This window comes from Euprymna scolopes, chromosome 16 (assembly GCF_053919585.1).
Source record: "Euprymna scolopes isolate OS-2025 chromosome 16, ASM5391958v1, whole genome shotgun sequence".
Lineage (NCBI taxonomy): Eukaryota > Metazoa > Mollusca > Cephalopoda > Sepiida > Sepiolidae > Euprymna > Euprymna scolopes.
The window spans coordinates 130,925,340-130,950,383 of NC_136497.1; the positions used below are offsets into that span (position 1 = coordinate 130,925,340).

At 25.5% G+C, this 25,044-nt stretch overlaps 1 protein-coding gene across 1 annotated transcript in view; it reads left to right on the plus strand.

The window, feature by feature from the left end:
- Positions 1-1,046: 1,046 nt before the first annotated feature.
- The window catches only part of LOC145296085 (uncharacterized), a gene marked incomplete at its 5' end in the record, with an annotated part of 49,357 nt that continues 25,359 nt past the window's right edge, over positions 1,047-25,044 (plus strand). The window contains 1 exon segment of the mRNA XM_080142224.1: positions 1,047-1,159. Coding sequence (XP_079998350.1) covers positions 1,047-1,159 — 113 coding nt within the window.

Genomic DNA, 25,044 nt, shown 5'->3' on the forward strand with positions numbered 1-25,044 from the left:
CTATACATTTTGGTACATTCATCTTAGTTAATTTAAAATTTTTCATTTTTAATCAGTTCATACGCGTGTCACGTTGGTACAGTTGTAACGTCTTGGAATGCTACTGTTTGGCTTTCGGTTTCGATTTCAGCTGATGGCACTCGAATACTTCTTTTTATTACTTTTGTTGCGGACCAGGATATAAAATACCCTAACTCGCTACAAGAAAATAATGAAACGAATTGAATGAAGAAAACACAGAACTCAAATGCTGGAATAAAATAAACATGTCGTTTATTTTCTGTTGAGAAATGAAAGTCTTCGGTGTACACGTGTTCATTCAGCCGTTGACGACTACGCGCGTGGAAGGAAAGGGAATACAATAGGGAAACGCGAAGTGGCAAGCTGTCTGTAGAAAGAAAGGGTTAGGCTCAGTAGAACGTCGCGCATATGTCTGTGTCGATGGGTCAAAACGGAGGGGAGATAGAGTAAGTCAATCCAGTTCATGGAGAGGGAAAGCGTATTAAGTGTGCTTGCCCTACATTACAGTAGCAGGGAAAATGACGTTAGAACACGCGGTCGGTTCGTCGACTCAACAGGTCGAACGCTGGTCCAGACGAAAAAAAGGGAAGTTGACAGGTTTTGTTGACTTTTATACCGGGGTCAGTGTTCTGACTGCGCATGTCTGGCTTTCACTTTAAAGGAAGTGACGTCACAGCTCTGGTGTGTGTGTGTGCATGAATGTGAGTGTGTGTATGAGGATGTGTATATGCGTGCGTGCTTGTGTGCGTACGTACGTGCGTGCGTGCGTACATGTGAAGAAAAACATGTTCGAACACTTTTGAAATCACGACTCTATAATAATATATACGAAATATGGACGAATTAAAATATCATATTTAAGGGCATTTTACAACCGGGCAAAGTCGGGCGCCCTCCGGCTAGTTATGAGATAATCATTTTTTTTTTTTTTTTAATTTTATTTTCCAGATTTGACTTTATTTTATTTTTATTTTTTTTTATTTTTTTTTATTTTTTATTTTTTTTTTTTTTACATTTCATTTTAGTTCTTTCGTCAACTCAAGCAAAAGAATCAAGCATGATACCAAACTGGGGGATCGCAGTCATCGTTTGTGGATGCGTGATTTTATTTTTCATAGTGTTCATGGTTTGCGTGTTGGTGAGTATTCAGAAAGTGGATCTCTCTTCTTTTTTTTAAGTTTATTATAAAGTACAGAACAATATTAAATATGAATGCACAAAAAATTCAAAAATTCATGGTATTTTTTTGTTTTTTTTAATTTTAACTATTGATATCGTCTGGACTATACGCAACGATTTTTTTCTGAACGTTTTGTTGATTTGAAGAAATCGTATCTGGAAAAGAATTATGTTGTTCGTGTTTTTTATCCTCGCGTAAAATATTAATAAAACGACAGTACAAAAGTAAGAATGGTGAAAAAATAACATTTTTTTTTATTCTGATAAAACAATAGTAAAATTAAAACTCAATAAAAACAATATATATAAAATATAAATTAAAAATTATGAATAAGGGCAGATAACTCTTCTCTTCAAAGTTTTACCTTGTCAAAAAAAAACAATCCCTGCTTAACTTATGGGTATTGGCTAATGCTGTGAAACTGTAGTAAAGTGATGAAGCTATTTGCATTTTGTGTGTGTGTGTGTGTGTGTGTGTGTGTGTGTGTGTGTGTGTGTGTGTGTGTGCGCGCGCGTGCGTGTGTGTGTGTGTGTGTGTGTGTGTGTGTGTGTGTGTGTTAGTTATAGTGAGATGCTTTAGGATCAATACAACATAAAATATCTTACCACAAGGCGTCCAGCCTTCTCGTGGGTATGTTTGCTGCTCATGATGAAAGAATGGAAAAATTATGAACAAATAAGTAAATCACTCGTTGTTACATAACGATATACGTTTATTATGGAGACACAAATACACGTAACGACAATTCGAACATGGTACATGAAAGGTTAGAAGTCCAAATATGATAACTGGAACAAACGGGTACGATGCTCATTCCTCCATTTTGAAAGTCACTCTGTTTTCCCTCCACTGTCTACCTCCGGTCGTTGATCTCGCGAGAATTTAAAGTTTAGGACTACGGACAAGGGGAAGCAATTTTGCCCGAAGAAGTAAAGAGTTACTCCCCTTTGCATTATACGTTTTTATCATCCTAACACACACACACACACACACACAGCTTTATATTATATATATATATAATATAAAGCTGTGTGTGGTCGGTCACGAATAGGCTCCTATATGGTTGACTATTTTAAAAAACTGATTACATATAATGATAGAAGATGTATCAAGACACAGGAATGGGTATGTTTGATCTAGCAGAACGGTGGTTCATTAAAATTGTGGGGGTCTGCGTTCGCGCCTGGTCCACAAAGTATGGAAATATAAAATTTAAAAAGAAAAAAAAAACGTTTACAAGTGTTTTTGATATAGATGTACATTATAATACTTTGATAAGTATGTTTTAACTTAAATAGGGATGGTATGATAAAATTGTGGGGTCTGCGTTCGCGCCTGACCTCCATGGAAATAGGCACAAACTTTAATAAAGACTTTTCATATCTATCTGCGTAAATATACTTTAATAATTATGTTTCAGTTTGAAAAAATATGGTATAATAAAATTATGGGATGTTCGTTCGCACCTGACCTCCATAGAATGGAAATATGTCACAAGTTTAACAAGGTTTTTTAATATAGATCCACAGAATATTGTGATAAGTGTTTCAGTGTGAACAGGTATGATATAATAAATTATGGGGTTTATCTATTTTATTTTTACTTCATCATATTTTGCTTTGGTTTTGAAACCCCCAAATTCAACCCAAATTTACAATCCTTACTTTGCATAACCTATCATACTTTCATAAATCAGAGTCTATTTTCTGTAGGCTGTTTTTGAACCCAGTCAACGACGGGTACTTTTGCTAGTATATATATATATATATATATATATATATATATATATATGTTTCAATTTGTTTGTCATCGTCTCAATTTTAACGCCATGACCTCATTTCTAGCAAACTTAACGGCTAAGGTTGGAACGCTATATACGTATGTTTTGATTTCAATTTTAGCAATCACTACTATATATAATAATTAATGAAGTATTGACTCTATAATAATAAATATGAAATCTGCATAGACTGAAATATACTTAAGCGTATTGTATGGCCCGGTCACGCTGGGGGTGGGGAACTATTATATACCGGACACAATACAATAATCAATAGAGAATTGGCTCGATAATTATAAATACAAATTCTGCATAGTTAAATATATTTTAGCGTATCTTACGACATAGCAATGGACAACAAAAGTCACTCGTTTTAATGGTATTACTCCTGTCTTCATTGATCTTCAACTTTTTAAGTTTTTTAGTTTAAAAGTAGGAGACCTTACTTTTGGAACGACCCTGATATATATATATATTGTCCGAAGTTTAAAATATCCAAAATTGAATAATATATATATATATATATATATATAGTAATTTATAAAATATATATGGCGATTAAGCTACACTGAATATTCGGCGTAGCTTAATCGCCATATATATTCTATAAATTACTAACTAGCTCTACCTACGTATTGAGCACTTTTGAAGTAAATACTTAAAGTTTACGCATAAATCTATACTTTTGTATATTAATTTTATGTGAGTAAATTAAGTAGTTATATATATATATATATATATATATATATATATATATATATATACTAGCAGAAAAATTAACATGGATTTTTTTCCAACATAACTCAATCCTAGAACTTAGTGAGAGGTTGCGAGAGTATACTAAGTTAGAAATGGGTAACTTATTCATTTAATTACAATTTGTGGCTAATAAAAATTAAAATGTATTATTTTTAAACACAACTCAATTAGAGAACTAAGTTTGTGTCATGAAAGTATATAGGAAAGTGCCTTTAGGAAAGGAATGTTGATTAGTACAGCTACAGCTTTAATACAGGTTGGAGAAGAGCAACTTGTTTATTTGGAATATAATAAGACTTAAATAAGCAAGTTGTTCTACCCCACCCTGCATAATAATAAATTAAGATCCAGTCTAGGTAAACAAGTGTTATCCCTCTTGATCTGTAATTGAATTTTATTTTATTGGTTTGTATACTATTTTAGTTTTGTTTTGATATTTTGCTTGTTTTTTGTTTTTTTTACTTTGTTTTATTTGTTTTTTATTCTTTTTTGCTTTGTTTTATTTGTTTTCATTTTATTTTTTGTTTTGTTTTTATTTTTATTTTTTATTTTTTTTTTTGTTATTTTTGTTTGTTTTTTTGTTTTTGTTTTTTTACTTTGTTTTATTTGTTTTTGTTTTTTACTTTGTTTTATTTGTTTTTGTTTTTTATTCTTTTTTGCTTTGTTTTATTTGTTTTTATTTTTTTTTTTTTTGCTTTTTTTGTTTGTTTTTGTTTTTTTCATAGTTCGAAAGTATCTCGTTTATAAAGTACAGGGTGGGCCAAAATAAGGGTCCTATCTTTAAATATAATCATATATATATAGGACCCTTATTTTGGCCCACCCTGTACTAGAAAAGCGATCCAAAGTACCAACCTATTTTTAATTAAAAATCTGGCTTAAAACCATCGCTGTCAATTTAGCTATTTCCCGCTAAATACGGAGATTGTTTAGGTTCTAGCAATGAAAACCCAGAACTAGCGGCTAGCATTTTCTTTTTTAACTGGAGGTTCCGTTTCCCATCCATATACCCGCAATTTCAGATTACGGTTAAGTAATTTTTCCCTCTTTTCTTTGTGTTGATATTTTGTGGTACATCTTTGATAGATCAGTATTGCCAATTTAGCTGTTTACCCGCTAACTCTGTAGAGATCGTTTCGAATCTAGTTAGTAAAATTTTGATCTAGCGGTGAACATCTTTTTTGTGTGTGTTTTTGTAAAATCTGTAAACTTCGTTTTCCACCCACCCACTCGCAATTTCAAATTTCAGTTAACCTACTTTCCATGTCCATTTCCCCTCTCCACAAGAGATTATTTCTTCAGTGTGGAGCCACCCTTTAATTACCATTGCTCCCAGGTCCACTCTGACCCGGAGTGGTAGTACCTGTTAGAGTCCCAACTATGGGTTAAATAGAAACCAACGTGAAAAAAACAAATATATTCTATTAAAAAAAATTTTCTTAAAAATCTTTGGATTCGGCTTATATAAACCGAAAAGGGTTGATATGCCGTAAAACAACCAACCAACAGAAATGAATGAAAAATATCCGTAAACTGTTTTTATAAATATGTTTATTTACTTTCATGTACTTTTATCGTATACGATTTTTTTTTTCAAATAAATGGTTATTCAAATATTTTTAAATGCATATTTAAATATTGAAAAAAAAAACGTAGATTAACAAAATTTTGCGAATATTCTTATTATATTGAATTATTTAAAAGCAATATGTTTTATTTAAAAAATGTGTGAAAATAAAAAATTATTTAAAAAACAGTTTACCTAAATATATAATTAAACATACTTATTGAAAAAAATATATATATATTTCATAGAAGTAATTAAACGGATATTCTTATTTAGTATACTTATGCGAAACAAAAAATAATCCGTGGAACTATTTTCAGTAGGGATACGAAATCAACTGACACCGTTTACTTCTTATAAAGTATCATGGACCAATGGCTCGAATGAGCGAATATTCCATTTAGTTCTATAGTTTCCAGGCTAATGTAACTGTATCCGAAAGACAATAAACAATAACTCAAAAATTGTATTTCTAAGATTATGATATGCTGAACGTACTGTTGTTAAAATCTTTTTATTATCTATCTATATATCTATAAAAGTGAACGTGTCTGTGTATCTGTGTGTAGTGTACATTTCCCTACGCAATAACTCTGTCAATTTTTAGTCTACAGACTCGAAATTTGATATACAGGGTACTGAGATTTGGGAAAATCGATGTGATCGGTTGTCGGCCAGAAATTTGGCGATTAAGGGGTCAAAGTTCAACGATTTGACCTTTGAGAACTCTACCAAACTCCTCCGACAATTTGGGGTCTAAACACTTGAAATTTTAGATCTAGGTTCCTTGGACATGGATCTAACTTAATAACTCGATTTGAGCCCAAAACAATAAATTTTAAGGAGTCATAATAGAGGTCAAAGTTTTAAAAAATTGACCTCTGCGGTCCCTTCCAAATTACTCAGACAATTTCTGGTCTAAATATTTGAAATTTTACATAAAGGGTATTCAGAGATAGGCAAGCTTTTTCATCAGTTTGGGTCGAAAATGTTTAGTTACCAATATATAAAGTATGTATGTATGTCTGTTTGCATGTCTGCCTTAAACTTTCAATAGAGGCGACGGATTTTACCAAGATCAGTATCGTTTTAAAGTTCGATCTTTCATACGACAAATATCGAAAAATTGGCTAAAAACATTAATATCTTCCCCTTCAACTAGGCACTTTTCTACATGGGGGGGGTCACTTTTTTCGCCGAATATTTTTTAAAGTTATCCTCTCCTTTAGATTGTCTAGCCTTAATTTTTAAAAATGTCGCGTCCGGTTTGGCGGTAACAGCATAAACGTTAGGTTTTTACCCGGTTCTTTTCCTCCTTTGTGGTACGGGTTCGGACCTGCCTTCCTACTACCACTTTTTTTTTTTTTTTTTTTTGCTCAACATACACATCCAAACACCCGGGCAACGCCGGGCTGAAATGCTAGTATATCTATAAAAGTGAACGTGTCTGTGTGTCTACATTTCCCTACGCAATAACTCTGTCAATTTTCAGTCTACAGGCTCGAAATTTGATATACAGGGTACTGAGATTTGGGAAAATCGATGTGATTGGTTGTGGGCCAGAAATTTAGCTGTTAAGGGGTCAAAGTTCAACGATTTGACCTTTGAGAACTCTACCAAACTCCTCCGACAATTTTGGGTCTAAACACTTGAAATTTTAGAAATAGATTCCTTGGACATGGATCTAACTTAATAACTTGATTTGAATCCAAAACAATAAATGTTAGGGGTCATAATAGGGGTGAAAGTTTAAAAAATTGACCTTTTTTTTTGTTCAGCATACACCTCCAAACACCCAGGCAACCCCGGGCACCCATGCTAGTTGTTGATAAAACAGGAATAAAAAGAAAAGACACTCTTCCTGACAATGTAATACTTTACGCTAGTTAATCTAAAAACACAGAACCGAAACTAGTTAAGACAAATCGAAAAGTAACACCATTTAGTGATATATACAAAGGTGCCTTCAATAAGTTTCCAGACATTTTTCGTGTGGCCACTTTTATTGATAGTACACACATGGAACTCTAGTCCCCTTCGGAGTAATCTCCTCTGGCTGCAATGCATTGTTGTACCGTTCTAATAACTTCTGGAAGACTGCACAGCATCTTTCATCTCATTTCTCTCATAACTACAAGGTTTTCCTTGAGCTTAGGGGATAACCAAAAGTCACAGGGAGCAAGGTCCGGACTATGAGGAGGGTGAGGAACTGTCTTGATGCTCATCTTGGTCAAATAGTTTGTGATCTTCCTTCTGGTGTTCTGACTTCCTTACTCCTCCCACACTTTTCATCATCCCTCACAGACTTTCTTGAATCTCTTATGCCACTCAAAAATTGAAGTTTAATTTATGCAGGATGGTCCAAAAGCAGTCTGAAATATTCCATACGTTTCTGTGGCATTTTTTCTAAATTTAATACAGAATTTTATTGCATTTCGTTCTTCTAAAGTGTCCTCGGGTCCAGATTGCATTTTTTAAATTCGCCAGCTGTGACACTCAGGCTTTAGTAGGATGTATTCCAATTCCTGCTGTAGCTGTTCATTTGAACCTGAAATCATACAGCAGGAATTGGAATATACCTTCTAAAGCCCGATGATCACAGTTGGTGAATTTTAGAAATGTAATCTGGGTGTAAAGACACTTTAGAAGGACTATGGCAATAAAATTCTGTATTAAACTTGAAAAGAAAATGACATAGAAACGTATGGAATGCTTCAGACTGCTTTTGGACCATCCTACATAAATTAAGCTTCAGTTTTTGAGTGGCATAAGAGATTCAAGGAAGGCAGCGAGTCTGTGAGAGATGATGGGCAGAGTTAGGAAGTTAGAACACCAGAGTTTATTGGACAAATAAAGAACTTCATGGATGAGGACTGTTGTGTGTCTATAGAGACAACAAGTGCTCAGTTTGATGTCGGTATTATTTTGAATAACTGAAGATTAGGAAGATTTGTGCAAAGTTTGTCCCAAGGATGCAATCCACAATTCCATCCTTGTCACAGACTATTTGACCAAGATGGACATCAAAACTGTTCCTCACCCTCCCTATAATCCAGACCTTGCTCCATGTGACTTTTTATTTTTCCCTAAGCTCAAGGAAAACCTTGTATGCTGTTGTTATGAGACAATTGAGGTGAAAGAGCCTGTGAAGAGTCATTCACACGCTCACACAAGAGAACTTTCATAGGATCTTCCAGAAGGTGTTGGAACGGTATAAATGCATTGCAGTCGGAGGAGATTACTTTGAAGGAAACTACAGTGGCCATACGGAAAAAGTCCGGAAACTTATTGAGGGAACCTCGTGCATTTAAACCATAGGGTGTTGTATTTGGAGGCAATGGTAGAATTGGATACGAGAAAAGGTGAACGTAATAAATGATAATATTGAAGATTTCAATAATTTTCGATTATTAATTATTTACCGATTTAATAATGTTTAAAACGGGTTCAGTTGAAGTTCTAAAAAATCAAGGGGCCCCTTTTTAGGGACTAACACTTTAGTGTGGGACGCCCTTTTCTTTTCCCTGCAACCTCTTTCCCACAGAAGAGACGTCGCAGGCCTGTCTCTGATTTATCGTTATTTTCATGGCAAGTGCTCGTCTGAGCTCCAATATATGGTCCTCTCTGGCTTGACTTTCACGAAAAACACTTGTTTATCTGAAACCACTATCGATAATTTCACCCACTCTTTATCTGTGCCTAAATCTAAACATAGATTCCATGAACAAGGCTTCTTTCTTTCTGTGGAACTCTGTTCCGTTTTCCTGCTTTCCAACTGACTACAATATGGTTGTCTTCAAGTCCAATGTGAACAAGTTCTTGATGAGCCATCCTCTTAAGTAATCCAAGTAATCAAATTTCCACTACTATCGATGACTGACATGTCCCCCTTGACCACTGTACACACATTAACCCGTATCCTCGAGTGGCCTCTGGGCCTTGATAAGTAGTGACTCCTTTGAAAAAAAAAACTGTTCAATAAAATCTTTTCGTCTCAAACGTTGATTGAGTAAAGAAGTTGAGAATATTAATTTTCTCCGATAAATATTTTATCGTATAGATTTCTCATGATCTTCTAGTCATACTAGGTTCCAGGACAGGAATTCATCTAGTCTGTTGGAATATCCAGCTTCATGTTATTACTTGCGGTAACATCACTTGGAGAAGGTGCATCATTCCTCGTAAAACCTAGTGTTGACCAGCCATATCGAGGAGATCTTATTTGGGTCGCGAATACTTTGTGATTTTAAATATTTGGTCAGGGTTTACTTCCAGGGAAAAGTATCCTCATGCCAGGTTGTTCTGGCAAACTCCTGCACAGAGAGACCTTAGGCACTTGAGGATAGTGTCTAATAGGCATTGAAGTTCTCTCTAGTAGCCATTATTTGTGACGTGTTCTTTGAATTTTATAGGCAAACTCTAATCTTCAGAAACAAGAAAATAAAAATATCTAAACACTCGTTTGAGATCTGTTTTTTTAGCGGGAGCTGGATACTATAGGATGTCTGCTGTATTAGAGTTGCGGAAAATAATTAAGCTCAACTATGAGCCGACATTTATTTCATATTATTAAACTATTGTTATAATATTTCACCAGTTGTTGCTGTTGTTGTTATCATTATTATTATAATTATTATTATTATTAATATTAATATTATTATTATTATTATTATTGACTCACTAACGGTTCTCACCAGCGATTGCTTATTAACGATGATCTGTGGTGTTTCTTGGAGTCTGGATGATAACAAGTCTCCCCAGATTTCCAATGCTCTCTCGATAACCAGCACAAGTGACTTCACGTTATCTCAATAGCCATTTATCATTGATTTCTTGCTGGCATCAGTCATTGGTATTCGTTGAGATATGGTTGGTGAAAAATCTCCTCAAGGCCTCAGTCCTCTCCGTTCTTTTCCAGTAATGATCTGGTTAGTGTTCTCGGTCTTCAGAACTTTCTCCTGTGGCGTCATCCATAGTAAACGCCACCATTTGGGTGAGTGGGTGGGTAGTATTTTGTGGTTTCAGTTCTCTTTGTTCCCTGTGGCAGTGTTTTCTTATTTAACGACATTTTTTTTCCACAACAAAATCAATTTTATCCATTTCACTTCTTTTCTTCGTCTTAACCAATCTCCATTCCAAGTTTTTAGAGCAACTGGTTTAGAGAACGTCCGTTGCCAGGAAGAACCGCGTGTAGACTATTTTTTATTTATTTTTTTTAAATTTTATATGTTGCACAGGGTGGTGAACAGCAACTTGCTTATTTGTGTATCAATTAAAACACAAAAAAAGCAAGTTGCTCTGCCTCACCCTGTACTAAATTAATTTTAACGATACGTTCAACATATCATAATTTAAAAAAACAAAAAACTGTTACATATCAACTAATTAATTTTAACGATACGTTCAGCATATCATAATTTAAAAAAACAAAACTGTTACATATCAACTAATTAATTTTAACGATACGTTCAACATATCATAATTTAAAAAAACAAAAAACTGTTACATATCAACTAATTAATTTTAACGATACGTTCAGCATATCATAATTAAAAAAAAATAAAAAACAAAAAACTGTTACATATCAACTAATTAATTTTAACGATACGTTCAGCATATCATAATTAAAAAAAAATAAAAAACAAAAAACTGTTACATATCAACTAATTAATTTTAACGATACGTTCAACATATCATAATTAAAAAAAAATAAAAAACAAAAAACTGTTACATATCAACTAATTAATTTTAACGATACGTTCAGCATATCATAATTTAAAAAAACAAAAAAGCTGTTACATATCAACTAATTAATTTTAACGATACGTTCAGCATATCATAATTAAAAAAAAATAAAAAACAAAAAACTGTTACATATCAACTAATTAATTTTAACGATACGTTCAGCATATCATAATTTAAAAAAACAAAAAAGCTGTTACATATCAACTAATTAATTTTAACGATACGTTCAGCATATCATAATTAAAAAAAAATAAAAAACAAAAAACTGTTACATATCAACTAATTAATTTTAACGATACGTTCAACATATCATAATTTAAAAAAAATAAAAAACAAAAAACTGTTACATATCAACTAATTAATTTTAACGATACGTTCAGCATATCATAATTTAAAAAAACAAAAAAGCTGTTACATATCAACTAATTAATTTTAACGATACGTTCAGCATATCATAATTAAAAAAAATAAAAAACAAAAAACTGTTACATATCAACTAATTAATTTTAACGATACGTTCAACATATCATAATTTAAAAAAACAAAAAAGCTGTTACATATCAACTAATTAATTTTAACGATACGTTCAGCATATCATAATTAAAAAAAAATAAAAAACAAAAAACTGTTACATATCAACTAATTAATTTTAACGATACGTTCAACATATCATAATTTAAAAAAACAAAAAAGCTGTTACATATCAACTAATTAATTTTAACGATACGTTCAGCATATCATAATTAAAAAAAAATAAAAAACAAAAAACTGTTACATATCAACTAATTAATTTTAACGATACGTTCAACATATCATAATTTAAAAAAACAAAAAAGCTGTTACATATCAACTAATTAATTTTAACGATACGTTCAGCATACCATAATTAAAAAAAAATAAAAAACAAAAAACTGTTACATATCAACTAATTAATTTTAACGATACGTTCAGCATATCATAATTAAAAAAAAATAAAAAACAAAAAACTGTTACATATCAACTAATTAATTTTAACGATACGTTCAGCATATCATAATTAAAAAAAAATAAAAAAAAAAAAACTGTTACATATCAACTAATTAATTTTAACGATACGTTCAGCATATCATAATTAAAAAAAAATAAAAAACAAAAAACTGTTACATATCAACTAATTAATTTTAACGATACGTTCAGCATATCATAATTAAAAAAAATAAAAAACAAAAAACTGTTACATATCAACTAATTAATTTAAACGATACGTTCAGCATATCATAATTAAAAAAAATAAAAAACAAAAAACTGTTACATATCAACTAATTAATTTTAACGATACGTTCAGCATATCATAATTAAAAAAAAATAAAAAACAAAAAACTGTTACATATCAACTAATTAATTTTAACGATACGTTCAACATATCATAATTTAAAAAAACAAAAAAGCTGTTACATATCAAGTAATTAATTTTAACGATACGTTCAACATATCATAATTAAAAAAAAATAAAAAACAAAAAACTGTTACATATCAACTAATTAATTTTAACGATACGTTCAGCATATCATAATTAAAAAAAAATAAAAAACAAAAAACTGTTACATATCAACTAATTAATTTTAACGATACGTTCAGCATATCATAATTAAAAAAAAATAAAAAACAAAAAACTGTTACATATCAACTAATTAATTTTAACGATACGTTCAGCATATCATAATTTAAAAAAACAAAAAAGCTGTTACATATCAACTAATTAATTTTAACGATACGTTCAGCATATCATAATTAAAAAAAAATAAAAAACAAAAAACTGTTACATATCAACTAATTAATTTTAACGATACGTTCAGCATATCATAATTAAAAAAAAATAAAAAACAAAAAACTGTTACATATCAACTAATTAATTTTAACGATACGTTCAGCATATCATAATTAAAAAAAAATAAAAAACAAAAAACTGTTACATATCAACTAATTAATTTTAACGATACGTTCAACATATCATAATTAAAAAAAAATAAAAAACAAAAAACTGTTACATATCAACTAATTAATTTTAACGATACGTTCAGCATATCATAATTTAAAAAAAATAAAAAACAAAAAACTGTTACATATCAACTAATTAATTTTAACGATACGTTCAGCATATCATAATTAAAAAAAACAAAAAAGCTGTTACATATCAACTAATTAATTTTAACGATACGTTCAGCATATCATAATTAAAAAAAATAAAAAACAAAAAACGGTTACATATCAACTAATTAATTTTAACGATACGTTCAACATATCATAATTTAAAAAAACAAAAAAGCTGTTACATATCAACTAATTAATTTTAACGATACGTTCAGCATATCATAATTAAAAAAAAATAAAAAACAAAAAACTGTTACACATCAACTAATTAATTTTAACGATACGTTCAACATATCATAATTAAAAAAAAATAAAAAACAAAAAACTGTTACATATCAACTAATTAATTTTAACGATACGTTCAGCATATCATAATTAAAAAAAAATAAAAAACAAAAAACTGTTACATATCAACTAATTAATTTTAACGATACGTTCAGCATATCATAATTAAAAAAAAATAAAAAACAAAAAACTGTTACATATCAACTAATTAATTTTAACGATACGTTCAACATATCATAATTAAAAAAAAATAAAAAACAAAAAACTGTTACATATCAACTAATTAATTTTAACGATACGTTCAGCATATCATAATTAAAAAAAAATAAAAAACAAAAAACTGTTACATATCAACTAATTAATTTTAACGATACGTTCAGCATATCATAATTAAAAAAAAATAAAAAACAAAAAACTGTTACATATCAACTAATTAATTTTAACGATACGTTCAGCATATCATAATTAAAAAAAAATAAAAAACAAAAAACTGTTACATATCAACTAATTAATTTTAACGATACGTTCAGCATATCATAATTAAAAAAAAATAAAAAACAAAAAACTGTTACATATCAACTAATTAATTTTAACGATACGTTCAGCATATCATAATTAAAAAAAAATAAAAAACAAAAAACTGTTACATATCAACTAATTAATTTTAACGATACGTTCAACATATCATAATTAAAAAAAATAAATAACAAAAAACTGTTACATATCAACTAATTAATTTTAACGATACGTTCAGCATATCATAATTAAAAAAAATAAAAAACAAAAAACTGTTACATATCAACTAATTAATTTTAACGATACGTTCAGCATATCATAATTAAAAAAAAATAAAAAACAAAAAACTGTTACATATCAACTAATTAATTTTAACGATACGTTCAGCATATCATAATTAAAAAAAAATAAAAAACAAAAAACTGTTACATATCAACTAATTAATTTTAACGATACGTTCAACATATCATAATTAAAAAAAAATAAAAAACAAAAAACTGTTACATATCAACTAATTAATTTTAACGATACGTTCAGCATATCATAATTAAAAAAAAATAAAAAACAAAAAACTGTTACATATCAACTAATTAATTTTAACGATACGTTCAGCATATCATAATTAAAAAAAAATTAAAAAAAAACTGTTACATATCAACTAATTAATTTTAACGATACGTTCAGCATATCATAATTAAAAAAAAATAAAAAACAAAAAACTGTTACATATCAACTAATTAATTTTAACGATACGTTCAACATATCATAATTTAAAAAAACAAAAAAGCTGTTACATATCAACTAATTAATTTTTACGATACGTTCAGCATATCATAATTAAAAAAAAATAAAAAACAAAAAACTGTTACATATCAACTAATTAATTTTAACGATACGTTCAGCATATCATAATTAAAAAAAAATAAAAAACAAAAAACTGTTACATATCAACTAATTAATTTTAACGATACGTTCAGCATATCATAATTTAAAAAAACAAAAAGCTGTTACATATCAACTAATTAATTTTAACGATACGTTCAACATATCATAATTTAAAAAAACAAAAAAGCTGTTACATATCAACTAATTAATTTTAACGATACGTTCAGCATATCATAATTAAAAAAAAATAAAAAACAAAAAACTGTTACATATCAACTAATTAATTTTAACGATACGTTCAGCATATCATAATTAAAAAAAATAAAAAACAAAAAACTGTTACATATCAACTAATTAATTTTAACGATACGTTCAACATATCATAATTTAAAAAAACAAAAAGCTGTTACATATCAACTAATTAATTTTAACGATACGTTCAACATATCATAATTAAAAAAAAATAAAAAACAAAAAACTGTTACATATCAACTAATTAATTTTAACGATACGTTCAGCATATCATAATTAAAAAAAAATAAAAAACAAAAAACTGTTACATATCAACTAATTAATTTTAACGATACGTTCAACATATCATAATTAAAAAAAAATAAAAAACAAAAAACTGTTACATATCAACTAATTAATTTTAACGATACGTTCAGCATATCATAATTAAAAAAAAATAAAAAACAAAAAACTGTTACATATCAACTAATTAATTTTAACGATACGTTCAGCATATCATAATTAAAAAAAAATAAAAAACAAAAAACTGTTACATATCAACTAATTAATTTTAACGATACGTTCAGCATATCATAATTAAAAAAAAATAAAAAACAAAAAACTGTTACATATCAACTAATTAATTTTAACGATACGTTCAGCATATCATAATTAAAAAAAAATAAAAAACAAAAAACTGTTACATATCAACTAATTAATTTTAACGATACGTTCAGCATATCATAATTAAAAAAAAATAAAAAACAAAAAACTGTTACATATCAACTAATTAATTTTAACGATACGTTCAACATATCATAATTAAAAAAAAATAAAAAACAAAAAACTGTTACATATCAACTAATTAATTTTAACGATACGTTCAGCATATCATAATTAAAAAAAAATACAAAACAAAAAACTGTTACATATCAACTAATTAATTTTAACGATACGTTCAGCATATCATAATTAAAAAAAAATAAAAAACAAAAAACTGTTACATATCAACTAATTAATTTTAACGATACGTTCAGCATATCATAATTAAAAAAAAATAAAAAACAAAAAACAGTTACATATCAACTAATTAATTTTAACGATACGTTCAACATATCATAATTTAAAAAAACAAAAAAGCTGTTACATATCAACTAATTAATTTTAACGATACGTTCAGCATATCATAATTAAAAAAAAATAAAAAAAAAAACTGTTACATATCAACTAATTAATTTTAACGATACGTTCAGCATATCATAATTAAAAAAAAATAAAAAACAAAAAACTGTTACATATCAACTAATTAATTTTAACGATACGTTCAGCATATCATAATTTAAAAAAACAAAAAGCTGTTACATATCAACTAATTAATTTTAACGATACGTTCAACATATCATAATTTAAAAAAACAAAAAAGCTGTTACATATCAACTAATTAATTTTAACGATACGTTCAGCATATCATAATTAAAAAAAAATAAAAAACAAAAAACTGTTACATATCAACTAATTAATTTTAACGATACGTTCAGCATATCATAATTAAAAAAAAATAAAAAACAAAAAACTGTTACATATCAACTAATTAATTTTAACGATACGTTCAACATATCATAATTTAAAAAAACAAAAAGCTGTTACATATCAACTAATTAATTTTAACGATACGTTCAACATATCATAATTAAAAAAAAATAAAAAACAAAAAACTGTTACATATCAACTAATTAATTTTAACGATACGTTCAGCATATCATAATTAAAAAAAAATAAAAAACAAAAAACTGTTACATATCAACTAATTAATTTTAACGATACGTTCAACATATCATAATTAAAAAAAATAAAAAACAAAAAACTGTTACATATCAACTAATTAATTTTAACGATACGTTCAGCATATCATAATTTAAAAAAAAATAAAAAACAAAAAACTGTTACATATCAACTAATTAATTTTAACGATACGTTCAGCATATCATAATTAAAAAAAATAAAAAACAAAAAACTGTTACATATCAACTAATTAATTTTAACGATACGTTCAACATATCATAATTAAAAAAACAAAAAGCTGTTACATATCAACTAATTAATTTTAACGATACGTTCAGCATATCATAATTAAAAAAAAATAAAAAACAAAAAACTGTTACATATCAACTAATTAATTTTAACGATACGTTCAGCATATTATAATTAAAAAAAATAAAAAACAAAAAACTGTTACATATCAACTAATTAATTTTAACGATACGTTCAGCATATCATAATTAAAAAAAAATAAAAAACAAAAAACTGTTACATATCAACTAATTAATTTTAACGATACGTTCAGCATATCATAATTAAAAAAAAATAAAAAACAAAAAACTGTTACATATCAACTAATTAATTTTAACGATACGTTCAGCATATCATAATTAAAAAAAAATAAAAAACAAAAAACTGTTACATATCAACTAATTAATTTTAACGATACGTTCAACATATCATAATTTAAAAAAACAAAAAAGCTGTTACATATCAACTAATTAATTTTAACGATACGTTCAGCATATCATAATTAAAAAAAAATAAAAAACAAAAAACTGTTACATATCAACTAATTAATTTTAACGATACGTTCAGCATATCATAATTAAAAAAAAATAAAAAACAAAAAACTGTTACATATCAACTAATTAATTTTAACGATACGTTCAGCATATCATAATTAAAAAAAATAAAAAACAAAAAACTGTTACATATCAACTAATTAATTTTAACGATACGTTCAACATATCATAATTAAAAAAAATAAAAAACAAAAAACTGTTACATATCAACTAATTAATTTTAACGATACGTTCAGCATATCATAATTAAAAAAAAATAAAAAACAAAAAACTGTTACATATCAACTAATTAATTTTAACGATACGTTCAGCATATCATAATTAAAAAAAATAAAAAACAAAAAACTGTTACATATCAACTAATTAATTTTAACGATACGTTCAACATATCATAATTAAAAAAACAAAAAGCTGTTACATATCAACTAATTAATTTTAACGATACGTTCAGCATATCATAATTAAAAAAAAATAAAAAACAAAAAACTGTTACATATCAACTAATTAATTTTAACGATACGTTCAGCATATTATAGTTAAAAAAAATAAAAAACAAAAAACTGTTACATATCAACTAATTAATTTTAACGATACGTTCAGCATATCATAATTAAAAAAAAATAAAAAACAAAAAACTGTTACATATCAACTAATTAATTTTAACGATACGTTCAGCATATCATAATTAAAAAAAAATAAAAAACAAAAAACTGTTACATATCAACTAATTAATTTTAACGATACGTTCAGCATATCATAATTAAAAAAAAATAAAAAACAAAAAACTGTTACATATCAACTAATTAATTTTAACGATACGTTCAACATATCATAATTTAAAAAAACAAAAAAGCTGTTACATATCAACTAATTAATTTTAACGATACGTTCAGCATATCATAATTAAAAAAAAATAAAAAACAAAAAACTGTTACATATCAACTAATTAATTTTAACGATACGTTCAGCATATCATAATTAAAAAAAAATAAAAAACAAAAAACTGTTACATATCAACTAATTAATTTTAACGATACGTTCAGCATATCATAATTAAAAAAAATAAAAAACAAAAAACTGTTACATATCAACTAATTAATTTTAACGATACGTTCAGCATATCATAATTAAAAAAAAATAAAAAACAAAAAACTGTTACATATCAACTAATTAATTTTAACGATACGTTCAGCATATCATAATTAAAAAAAAATAAAAAACAAAAAACTGTTACATATCAACTAATTAATTTTAACGATACGTTCAGCATATCATAATTTAAAAAAACAAAAAGCTGTTACATATCAACTAATTAATTTTAACGATACGTTCAACATATCATAATTTAAAAAAACAAAAAAGCTGTTACATATCAACTAATTAATTTTAACGATACGTTCAGCATATCATAATTAAAAAAAAATAAAAAACAAAAAACTGTTACATATCAACTAATTAATTTTAACGATACGTTCAGCATATCATAATTAAAAAAAATAAAAAACAAAAAACTGTTACATATCAACTAATTAATTTTAACGATACGTTCAACATATCATAATTTAAAAAAACAAAAAGCTGTTACATATCAACTAATTAATTTTAACGATACGTTCAACATATCATAATTAAAAAAAAATAAAAAACAAAAAACTGTTACATATCAACTAATTAATTTTAACGATACGTTCAGCATATCATAATTAAAAAAAAATAAAAAACAAAAAACTGTTACATATCAACTAATTAATTTTAACGATACGTTCAACATATCATAATTAAAAAAAAATAAAAAACAAAAAACTGTTACATATCAACTAATTAATTTTAACAATACGTTCAGCATATCATAATTAAAAAAAAATAAAAAACAAAAAACTGTTACATATCAACTAATTAATTTTAACGATACGTTCAGCATATCATAATTAAAAAAAAATAAAAAACAAAAAACTGTTACATATCAACTAATTAATTTTAACGATACGTTCAGCATATCATAATTAAAAAAAAATAAAAAACAAAAAACTGTTACATATCAACTAATTAATTTTAACGATACGTTCAGCATATCATAATTAAAAAAAAATGAAAAAAAAAACTGTTACTTATCAACTAATTAATTTTAACGATACGTTCAGCATATCATAATTAAAAAAAAATAAAAAACAAAAAACTGTTACATATCAACTAATTAATTTTAACGATACGTTCAACATATCATAATTTAAAAAAACAAAAAAGCTGTTACATATCAACTAATTAATTTTAACGATACGTTCAGCATATCATAATTAAAAAAAAATAAAAAACAAAAAACTGTTACATATCAACTAATTAATTTTAACGATACGTTCAGCATATCATAATTAAAAAAAAATAAAAAACAAAAAACTGTTACATATCAACTAATTAATTTTAACGATACGTTCAGCATATCATAATTAAAAAAAAATAAAAAACAAAAAACTGTTACATATCAACTAATTAATTTTAACGATACGTTCAGCATATCATAATTAAAAAAAAATAAAAATAAAAAAACTGTTACATATCAACTAATTAATTTTAACGATACGTTCAGCATATCATAATTAAAAAAAAATAAAAAAACAAAAAACTGTTACATATCAACTAATTAATTTTAACGATACGTTCAGCATATCATAATTTAAAAAAACAAAAAGCTGTTACATATCAACTAATTAATTTTAACGATACGTTCAACATATCATAATTTAAAAAAACAAAAAAGCTGTTACATATCAACTAATTAATTTTAACGATACGTTCAGCATATCATAATTAAAAAAAAATAAAAAACAAAAAACTGTTACATATCAACTAATTAATTTTAACGATACGTTCAGCATATCATAATTAAAAAAAAATAAAAAACAAAAAACTGTTACATATCAACTAATTAATTTTAACGATACGTTCAACATATCATATTTAAAAAAACAAAAAGCTGTTACATATCAACTAATTAATTTTAACGATACGTTCAGCATATCATAATTAAAAAAAAATAAAAAACAAAAAACTGTTACATATCAACTAATTAATTTTAACGATACGTTCAGCATATCATAATTAAAAAAAAATAAAAAACAAAAAACTGTTACATATCAACTAATTAATTTTAACGATACGTTCAACATATCATAATTTAAAAAAACAAAAAAGTTGTTACATATCAACTAATTAATTTTAACGATACGTTCAGCATATCATAATTAAAAAAAAATAAAAAACAAAAAACTGTTACATATCAACTAATTAATTTTAACGATACGTTCAGCATATCATAATTAAAAAAAAATAAAAAACAAAAAACTGTTACATATCAACTAATTAATTTTAACGATACGTTCAGCATATCATAATTAAAAAAAATAAAAAACAAAAAACTGTTACATATCAACTAATTAATTTTAACGATACGTTCAGCATATCATAATTAAAAAAAAATAAAAAACAAAAAACTGTTACATATCAACTAATTAATTTTAACGATACGTTCAGCATATCATAATTAAAAAAAAATAAAAAACAAAAAACTGTTACATATCAACTAATTAATTTTAACGATACGTTCAGCATATCATAATTTAAAAAAACAAAAAGCTGTTACATATCAACTAATTAATTTTAACGATACGTTCAACATATCATAATTTAAAAAAACAAAAAAGCTGTTACATATCAACTAATTAATTTTAACGATACGTTCAGCATATCATAATTAAAAAAAAATAAAAAACAAAAAACTGTTACATATCAACTAATTAATTTTAACGATACGTTCAGCATATCATAATTAAAAAAAATAAAAAACAAAAAACTGTTACATATCAACTAATTAATTTTAACGATACGTTCAACATATCATAATTTAAAAAAACAAAAAGCTGTTACATATCAACTAATTAATTTTAACGATACGTTCAACATATCATAATTAAAAAAAAATAAAAAACAAAAAACTGTTACATATCAACTAATTAATTTTAACGATACGTTCAGCATATCATAATTAAAAAAAAATAAAAAACAAAAAACTGTTACATATCAACTAATTAATTTTAACGATACGTTCAACATATCATAATTAAAAAAAAATAAAAAACAAAAAACTGTTACATATCAACTAATTAATTTTAACGATACGTTCAGCATATCATAATTAAAAAAAAATAAAAAACAAAAAACTGTTACATATCAACTAATTAATTTTAACGATACGTTCAGCATATCATAATTAAAAAAAATAAAAAACAAAAAACTGTTACATATCAACTAATTAATTTTAACGATACGTTCAACATATCATAATTAAAAAAAAATAAAAAACAAAAAACTGTTACATATCAACTAATTAATTTTAACGATACGTTCAGCATATCATAATTAAAAAAAAAATAAAAAACAAAAAAATGTTACATATCAACTAATTAATTTTAACGATACGTTCAGCATATCATAATTAAAAAAAAATAAAAAACAAAAAACTGTTACATATCAACTAATTAATTTTAACGATACGTTCAGCATATCATAATTAAAAAAAAATAAAAAACAAAAAACTGTTACATATCAACTAATTAATTTTAACGATACGTTCAGCATATCATAATTAAAAAAAAATAAAAAACAGAAAACTGTTACATATCAACTAATTAATTTTAACGATACGTTCAGCATATCATAATTAAAAAAAAATAAAAAACAAAAAACTGTTACATATCAACTAATTAATTTTAACGATACGTTCAACATATCATAATTAAAAAAAAATAAAAAACAAAAAACTGTTACATATCAACTAATTAATTTTAACGATACGTTCAGCATATCATAATTAAAAAAAAATAAAAAACAAAAAACTGTTACATATCAACTAATTAATTTTAACGATACGTTCAACATATCATAATTTAAAAAAACAAAAAAGTTGTTACATATCAACTAATTAATTTTAACGATACGTTCAGCATATCATAATTAAAAAAAAATAAAAAACAAAAAACTGTTACATATCAACTAATTAATTTTAACGATACGTTCAGCATATCATAATTAAAAAAAAATAAAAAACAAAAAACTGTTACATATCAACTAATTAATTTTAACGATACGTTCAGCATATCATAATTAAAAAAAATAAAAAACAAAAAACTGTTACATATCAACTAATTAATTTTAACGATACGTTCAGCATATCATAATTAAAAAAAAATAAAAAACAAAAAACTGTTACATATCAACTAATTAATTTTAACGATACGTTCAGCATATCATAATTAAAAAAAAATAAAAAACAAAAAACTGTTACATATCAACTAATTAATTTTAACGATACGTTCAGCATATCATAATTTAAAAAAACAAAAAGCTGTTACATATCAACTAATTAATTTTAACGATACGTTCAACATATCATAATTTAAAAAAACAAAAAAGCTGTTACATATCAACTAATTAATTTTAACGATACGTTCAGCATATCATAATTAAAAAAAAATAAAAAACAAAAAACTGTTACATATCAACTAATTAATTTTAACGATACGTTCAGCATATCATAATTAAAAAAAATAAAAAACAAAAAACTGTTACATATCAACTAATTAATTTTAACGATACGTTCAACATATCATAATTTAAAAAAACAAAAAGCTGTTACATATCAACTAATTAATTTTAACGATACGTTCAACATATCATAATTAAAAAAAAATAAAAAACAAAAAACTGTTACATATCAACTAATTAATTTTAACGATACGTTCAGCATATCATAATTAAAAAAAAATAAAAAAACAAAAAACTGTTACATATCAACTAATTAATTTTAACGATACGTTCAACATATCATAATTAAAAAAAAATAAAAAACAAAAAACTGTTACATATCAACTAATTAATTTTAACGATACGTTCAGCATATCATAATTAAAAAAAAATAAAAAACAAAAAACTGTTACATATCAACTAATTAATTTTAACGATACGTTCAGCATATCATAATTAAAAAAAATAAAAAACAAAAAACTGTTACATATCAACTAATTAATTTTAACGATACGTTCAACATATCATAATTAAAAAAAAATAAAAAACAAAAAACTGTTACATATCAACTAATTAATTTTAACGATACGTTCAGCATATCATAATTAAAAAAAAAATAAAAAACAAAAAACTGTTACATATCAACTAATTAATTTTAACGATACGTTCAGCATATCATAATTAAAAAAAAATAAAAAACAAAAAACTGTTACATATCAACTAATTAATTTTAACGATACGTTCAGCATATCATAATTAAAAAAAAAATAAAAAACAAAAAACTGTTACATATCAACTAATTAATTTTAACGATACGTTCAGCATATCATAATTAAAAAAAAATAAAAAACAGAAAACTGTTACATATCAACTAATTAATTTTAACGATACGTTCAGCATATCATAATTAAAAAAAAATTAAAAAAAAAAACTGTTACATATCAACTAATTAATTTTAACGATACGTTCAACATATCATAATTAAAAAAAAATAAAAAACAAAAAACTGTTACATATCAACTAATTAATTTTAACGATACGTTCAGCATATCATAATTAAAAAAAAATAAAAAACAAAAAACTGTTACATATCAACTAATTAATTTTAACGATACGTTCAGCATATCATAATTAAAAAAAAATAAAAAACAAAAAACTGTTACATATCAACTAATTAATTTTAACGATACGTTCAGCATATCATAATTAAAAAAAAATAAAAAACAAAAAACTGTTACATATCAACTAATTAATTTTAACGATACGTTCAACATATCATAATTTAAAAAAACAAAAAAGCTGTTACATATCAACTAATTAATTTTAACGATACGTTCAGCATATCATAATTAAAAAAAAATAAAAAAACAAAAAACTGTTACATATCAACTAATTAATTTTAACGATACGTTCAGCATATCATAATTTAAAAAAAATAAAAAACAAAAAACTGTTACATATCAACTAATTAATTTTAACGATACGTTCAGCATATCATAATTAAAAAAAAATAAAAAACAAAAAACTGTTACATATCAACTAATTAATTTTAACGATACGTTCAGCATATCATAATTAAAAAAAAATAAAAAAAAAACTGTTACATATCAACTAATTAATTTTAACGATACGATTAGCATATCATAATTAAAAAAAAATAAAAAACAAAAAACTGTTACATATCAACTAATTAATTTTAACGATACGTTCAGCATATCATAATTTAAAAAAACAAAAAGCTGTT